The 7,793-nt window shown below is 50.5% G+C and overlaps 1 protein-coding gene across 1 annotated transcript; it reads left to right on the top strand.

Moving 5' to 3' along the window:
- The first annotated feature begins 1,159 nt into the window (after positions 1-1,159).
- On the top strand, positions 1,160-1,978 carry LOC144162603 (CD63 antigen-like). Its single transcript, XM_077693215.1, has one exon. It carries the CDS (start codon positions 1,160-1,162, stop codon positions 1,976-1,978), a length of 819 nt encoding a protein of 272 aa, XP_077549341.1.
- Positions 1,979-7,793: the final 5,815 nt, after the last annotated feature.

Genomic DNA, 7,793 nt, shown 5'->3' with positions numbered 1-7,793 from the left:
CCGAAGCTCTGGCCGCCAGGTCAGCCAGGACACAAGCGACGTCTCGACACAAACGTGAGCAAGTCAACTCCTCCCGCTTCTCATCAAGGAGCACCAACCAAACTGATTACTGGAATAGATTTTCAGATAGCTATTATGGATGTGTGCGTCACAATGAATGTTTCAACGTCCAGCTGGTTTAATTCCTCTAAACTTAATTGTTTTATATAGTAAAATTTGGCAATTTTAAATACGACAGTAAGTAACTAGGCCATATATTAAGAAAAACAGATTTAGAGACGATATATATATATATATATATATATATATATATATATATATATATATATATATATATATATATATATATATATATATATATATATATATATATATATATATATATATATACATATACTGGTAGACTCTACGATTGCAGGCATAATCCTTACCTGCAGACTTCGCGACTTCGCACTGAGGTGCAGCGCACATTAGACACCCTGTGCGGAGTGTTAGTTAACATACGGCTCACAAGTTCGACAGCTAGAAAACGAATTGGTTCGTGCTGAAAATTCAATATGCAGTATGGCTCATGTGAGCCGTGTATTCAGTGCATCCCCCATAACGCCCGCATCAAGCTCCTGCTGATTCAGCGCAGATTTTTCTGGACGCGAATGCGATGGACATAAGTTTTGCGCGTCCTGCCATCCGCATCCTGGACAAGAAGGGGGCGGGCTCCCTGAACTCGACAGAATGCCTTGCCGCGTCTGTGCCCTCTAGTCGCATCCCAAGACCTGATGCACAATCCATTGCAACGACGCAGTATTCTAGCAGGAGAAATCAGCAACGCCATTCTCGATTTTGGATTTTTCTAAGGGCTGAATCCAAGCAAAACTAAAACCGTCAATGCATCGTTGCACAAGATTCAATTCTTGCGCTAATCGCGAATGCGGCCTGACGACAAGAGTGACGGCTGTCTTAATACTGGATGCCGGCAACGCATCGCAAGGCGCAACGGTCCTCTCTTCCGCATCGACGACACAGCCCGGTCCCTGGAGGTCTCCATTGTCCCCATTGAGCTGTCACTCAGCATGCGGGGCCCGTGTCGACCAGCGACGAGCAAGCAGATGGCAGCGGCTGGCGGCAGCCTCTCGGCGCAGCCAGCACTCCCCGCCGCGGAATGTCCCAAACCGGCTCGCGCCACGAAGGCCGCCCCGCGAAGCCTGCCGAGTGCACGAGTCGCGACGCCCCCGCTGCGCCTAGCAGGCAGCCACAGCAGCGACAGCCAGTGCCCAGGTCGGCGCCGCTGCGCAGCAGAAACAGCAGTTCCATGCAGAACCCGCTCAGGAAGGCGGTGGCGGTGTTCGCCGCCGTGCTGCTGATGTCGGCCGTGGCGCTGATCGCCGTCGGCAGCCACTGGCACGGCCGGCTACTGCCCTATGGCAACTTCTACGCGGGCCGCATGGGCACGCCCGTCATCCTGATCGTGACGGGCGTGCTGTCCTTCCCGCTGGCGCTTCTCCTGGTCCCAGGCCTGCGACGCGACGACTACCGGGCACTGTTCACGTTCGCCGGCATCCTGGCCTGTATGGTCGCCTGCGAGATCGGCGCTGCCGTGGCCTCGTTCGAGTACCGGCACGTGATCGGTGCCGCGGTCCGCAGCATGGTCGTGCGAGACTTGGACGGCTGCCAAGGGTTCGGGCTGGACTTTGCTCAGCGCACGCTGCACTGCTGCGGTGGGCCGAACGGCTCACACGACTACCGCGCCCGGGGCCTGGCGATCCCGCCATCCTGCTGCCCCTACGGCTGCCAGGGCTACGGCGCGCACCGCGCTTCGTGCGATTACCGGCTCGAGGGCCTCTTCAACCGCGCCATGATCGACGTGGGCTCCACAGCCATCGCGCTGCTCTGCATACGCTTCATGGGCGTGCTGCTCGTTTGCTGGCACGCGCAGAGACTCGCCGCAGACAACGCACTCGTCTACACCGTCAACCAGTGAGGAGGAGGCCTGAGGGCCCGGCCTAGTCATCCCGTAGCGGCTCGCTACAGTGGCCAGCGGTGCTGCACGTGCAACGCTCGCTGCTGAACGGCAGTGCCTACGTTCAGCGGCACAGCACTGCGCTGCGAAGCGCGGGCCACACCAGTGTGCCAGGAAATATTCTGCGGTAGTCGCCGTTGCCGGCCACAAAGAACGCGATGTCAACGTAATATAGAACGTGATGCGATAAAGGTGCGTTCTTAGCCATATCACTCGTAGTGCCGAAATTGTGCGCGCCTTTTTGACTCGTCGCATGGACTGATCGGTGCAGGCGATGAATGAAAATGCATCTCTCACCGATTACGCCAGCACTGAGCGACAAATAAAGCCTGCCACAGCATTGGCATTCTTTGGCTTGCCCGGCGCCCTTTCAGGTAGACGCCCAAGTGATGAAAAATCGCCGTTTATTCTTTGTCGTACACCGACATCAAAAGACCATATATCCGTAGCGCGCGAAAAAAAGGTGCCGTGTGCCGTATAGTGACGTGACCAATTAATAAGACTTCAAAAGCATTTCGTGGGTCTGCTTTGCTACAATGCTTGAATTAAAAAATTTAGCGTGCGCTACATACTTGGACAAAGAACAGGGACAGTGGAAAAAGACAAACAATACGTTGGTGCATTAACTAGCAACGAGCAAACTAGCGCGAACTAGCCCCTAAACACGCTTTTGGTGGCTACAATGCTCCTGCATGACCAATCACTGCGTCAAGCGTGAAGACAAATCACAAGTTTGGTTCATTCAGAACAATACTTTGTCCCAAAAGCATTGATGTTAGTTTTTAACTAAAACTTCCAAAAACTGAGTAGATATTAAGGAAAACACGCGAAAAACTGCGCGCTCGCCAGCCACCTTCTCGTCCGTCCCATAAGGACTTTGTGGCATTGGCCGCCGCCAACCAAAGCCACCGCCAGAAAGAGAGAGAGAGAGAAAGCTCTTTATTAGAGAATAAAGCCGAGAGGTTTGTCAGAATCTCAACACCGACACGCTACTCGGCGTGGGAATGGGTAGGGGTAGCGTCACTAAATAAAGGTTTTTAGAGTACCGGCACCCCTTTCTCTTATTGTTGTGTGCCGCCGGGATTTCCATTGGCCGGTCGGCACCACGTGATATTTGTTTACATATGGGCGCAGCTATTTTGTTTCTGGGCGCCTCTCCTCTCTCTCTTTTCTGCTGCGCGGACGCTAGAGTGGCCGGTCACACTCTGCCCGTCACAACCGGCGGCGGTTTCGTTAGGAGAAATGGAAACACTGCAAGCCAGAAACAAACAAAATGGCCCCCAGACGCTTCTGGGTGCACGAAGTGGCGGTACTCTTACGCGTAGCTTATTTGTGACGCTAGATAGGGGAGGATAGAAAAGGCCCTATAGGCAAAAGGTCAGAAGAAATAGGAGAAAAGAAGTAAAGAAAAAAAAACAGACAGCATGCAGTCTGTGCGAACAGTTCGATGAACATCACGATCACAGTGGCATTTTAAATAATTTCAGTGACGCCGATACGTGACTGTGCCATTGTAGTGGTAACCTTTAGTTCCGTTTCGTCGTAGCACTTGACGGGTTAACTCAATATTAATAACTCTGTTTTTAGAAGGACCACATTACCTCATATTGCTGACATTGAATGCATAGCGTTAAATTCGAAAATTTTCAATATGCATATGTTTTGACGGCTAAAAAGCGTTTTTTTTTTCGGGTCTGAAATGGAGTTCAGAGAGTTACCAATTAAAGGCGAGCTCCTTCAAATTAAGAACAGTTGTATTTCGTCATCATTGCCCTTTTAAGAATAGCAACAGCTTCGCAACTTTACATTCGTTTCTACCCGTCCCTCAACCAATAGCTGAAGAGCAGTCGTGGTGAAACAACGGCAGTACGCGCGACTTTTGAAATGATTCCGAGGTAGACACGCGGGATACCGTCTGCTTTGTTGCCGAGTCTGGATTTCGACATGCCACGTTGGCTCAGTGACTACGGCGTAGTGCTGCTGAGCCCAAGGACGCGTGCTCTATTTCCGGCCGCGGTGGCTGCCTTTCAGAGGCGAAAAGCGAAAAACGCCCGTCTGCTGAGATTTCGGCGCACGTTAAAGATCCCCAGGTGGCCAAAAATTAATCCGGAGCTCTACACCGCAGCGAGCCTCACAGCTCATGGTGTAGCTTCGGCGCGCTCAACCGCATCAATTTGAATTTTTTGCAGCAGCACCGTTGCAGCAGCAGCTGCAGCAGCACCGTTCCTGCCTTCGGCCCCATCGGCGCATCACGGTCACAGCCCCGTTTTAAAGCGAAGCTTTGTACCTCTTCTTCCCAAAGGTTCTGTCGCGACCGTTGGTGTCAAGAGAAAACTCCCTCAAACAAATAAAAGAAATTGACTGCAACACGGATTGTATATATGCGGTCCAGTTGGTACATAACTGAATTACAAACAGCGAAGGAACAACGGTTCCTTTTCCCGCGCTGTTTGTAACTCAACTTCAGTCGCCCAGCGCGCAGAGATGACGTAAACGGCGACTGAGTGGATGTGCCAAGAGTCACGTGACGAACAGAACGAGAACTGCGCCTACAAGCTCTCAGAGAAGCATAGAATCTTTCTTAAAGGGCCCCTGAGATGGGGGTTTTTGGGGGGTCGATGGTATCGGAGCGCAACGGCTATTTCTTGAACTAATCGTGACGTGTTTGTGCGCTCTTGATTTAATCAATTTTTTACGAGCGTAAAAACATCAGAAAGCTACAAAAAACATCTTTTGTGTGTGTGTGCTTTTACACAGTCACACATATTTATTTTATACCGCAGCGTAAAACACTTACACACCGGGCCAAACCGGGCTTGACGTTCCTCCGTTCTCGGCGGAAGGATACAGTGAGCGCAGGAGCAACGACGCTTGCAGCCAGCGTGATCGCTCAGCGCTCCGTGTCTGGTGTTAGAGTATCATCAGTTTTCTTTGCATTTGCTTTCTTGGACGCTGTACCCGAAAGGATTCTTTGCACCATCTGTGTTTCGAGCGGAGCCTCGACGTTGTTTCAGAGGTGGTAACGAACGGCGCGCCAAGGGAGCGCCGCGCCGACGACGAAGGCGGAGCGCCGCACGCAGCGCTTGGACGACGCCGGGCACTGCTCATGATCACGAGGCGCACGCTCAAGTGCGCTGACGCGGGCTGAATAAATCAGTTCAAGCCCAAACGCTGTCGCAGCTGATTCTCTGCGGTGGTCGCGACAAGGGCAAGAGCATGCTCATCCCGTAACGACAACTGCCAAAGAGTTTCATTGCTTCCCATCAAGTCATGATCGCAGGAAAGTGTGGTTTGCTGCACCGGCCTTCCGAATGAACCTGTTGCCTAGTGTCCTTAACGCGCTTTACCGTTTACCGTGTTAAATGAAGCAAGAGTAGCCGTTTGCCGCTGAAAACGAAAGGATTGCACTCTGCGGTTTCTGCATTCCAGCTTACCGGCTCTGCCGAGTAGCGACATCTGGCGAATTTGTCTCAAAGCAAATGACACAAACGTTTGTTGCCCAGAACTGTTCGCTTACGCTTGAAATGGCTCGAATCTTGGACGTCTTAGATTGAACTCTCACAATACAATAATTTTTTTTTTAAAAGAGCCGTATACTTCTACTGTAGAGCTTAAAAAATTGAAAAAACATGACGTTGACGCCGCCATCTAGTGGGAACAATTAGGACCAAGTATTGCATTAACCAGAATTCACGCTACCGCTAAATATTTCGATATAAAGTAAGATATATTGCAATGATTGCGCAGTTACCTATATTACCTTGCCCAAGACGATTTTGAAAGCATAAAAGAGCTATGCTAGTTCATAAAGTCATCTGAACCATTGGAAGCGTAGGAAGCTGGAGTAGGGGCGGAAATTTTGCTCGCTCATTCTAAAAAAATGTCATTTATCGTGCTCCTGATCATCATTTAGCAAGAATGTAGTAAACAACATTAACTAAGATTGCTTGCATGAAGCGCCGAGCACAGCGCATTTGCTGTGCCGTAAAGTTCCGGAAGAACGCCCACCCAAATTTAAGTACAGTAATATCAAGTGAAAAATACGAGATGGGCGAAATTTCGGGTCAAGCGCGGAAAGGACGAATAAGTGACCGCATCTACACATGAAGAGATGATTCGGGTTTGTTTTGTTCACTCATCGGCGCTAAAGCCATGGATTTTACGGGGTGGGCGCGCGTCTTTAAGTAAATTGAATATTTCACCCGTAAAAGGGGGTGGGCGATGTTTCGGGGGAGGGCGTTCACTCGGAACTTTCAGGTAATCTAATCAAAACGCGAGCGTACATTTCACCGGCGCAGGGATTCTAGCCACCTTAGCAGGGGGCTCGCTACTACAGTCGGTAGAAATTCTAGCCTCTGTATCGCTATGTAGCGACGCTAAAAATAAGTTACCGTTCACGGAAACTCTCGCGCATGCAAGGTCGACTTCCGCAATCACCAGTATCTCCTGCTCAAAGTCTAACAAAAAAAAAACAGTATCTCCTGCTCAAAAAAAAAAAAAAAAAAAAACAAAAAGGACGTCGTCGTCCCATGTCGACCCACTCGCTGAAGTAACCATGGTAACGACGACGCTCTAAACCAAACCGCCGCCGTCAGAAATCGCGGACATTCCGGCGGCCAACCATGAAATGAGTGCTTCGCCTCGGACGAGGTCGGACTATCGTCATCGCAAGCCGCCGAGCCAACAAATAGTTCTGTCTCGTCGGGGTAATAACTTTTGTTAGCGTGAGCGAATATGCTTACTATTTTGGGACTTGTTTCTACAAGAACTATAGAGTAGTTTTCTGACACAAACAAAAACACTTTGAAATCCATCTCAGGCCCCCTTTAATACGTTAACTTTCATAAGTCGTAAACATAAATGTAAAGGTATAATTCAAGCCGTGCCGAAATTCACAAGCTGCCAAGCCGCGGCGCCAGTGGCGGTTGAATGGTTATTGCAGGTTTGGCGCAGTCACATTGGTCACACATATGCTTGCTAACTCTACTAACTCCTTGTTTACACCATGGGGGCAAGTAGCGGGCCGGCCTTCCACTGTTCCGCTCTTCTGTGGACAGTAATTTGCGTCTGACAGAACAAGTGTTTTGCTTCCTCACGTAGCACTGTATGCCCGAGCGAAGTTTTGCACCCAGGCCGGTGGCCGAAGCTGTGTGTGTGTGTGTGTTGTGGTCGCGTTCGCTTCGCGATAAAATGCGACGGCGAGCTCCCATGGTTGGACTGTGCCTACTATGTGGTAACTATCACTAGCGACGATTGCACGCACACGCTGAGCACGAGGTCGCGGGTTCGATTCCCGGCCGCGGCGGCCGCTTTTCTGATGGAGGCGAAAAGCAAAAACGCCCGTGTGTACGAGATTTCGGCGCACGTTAAAGATCCCCAGGTGGCCAAAATTAATCCGGAGCCCTTCACTACGGCTCACCTCATCGCCGGCGTTGTGCCGGCGCGTTGAACCCTACAATCAATCAAATCAATCCATTGCACGCACACCGGGTATATAGAGTGTGCGCGATTTTTTAGGTGCGGAGCACCTTAGGACCTCGCCATGTCCATAATCCCTGCGCTCTCCGGCGTGCGCGTGCGTGCATGCGCATACGCGAGGAGCATTATTGGATTGGTTTAAATTGAATTGTATTGGATCGGAAATCATTTTAGCAGCAGTAAGCACTCTCACGGGTGATTTATGGTAAGAACGATCCCCAGTGCTTCGCCGGCTCGTCATGATTCACTCCGTGGAGATGCGTGATTTTTTTTAACTGTCTCGGCTTGTGCCGGAGGG

Source organism: Haemaphysalis longicornis, unplaced genomic scaffold (assembly GCF_048455015.1).
Source record: "Haemaphysalis longicornis isolate Haplotype H1 unplaced genomic scaffold, Haemaphysalis longicornis Haplotype H1 scaffold_1, whole genome shotgun sequence".
Lineage (NCBI taxonomy): Eukaryota > Metazoa > Arthropoda > Arachnida > Ixodida > Ixodidae > Haemaphysalis > Haemaphysalis longicornis.
This window is presented reverse-complemented; position numbering and strand designations above follow the sequence as displayed.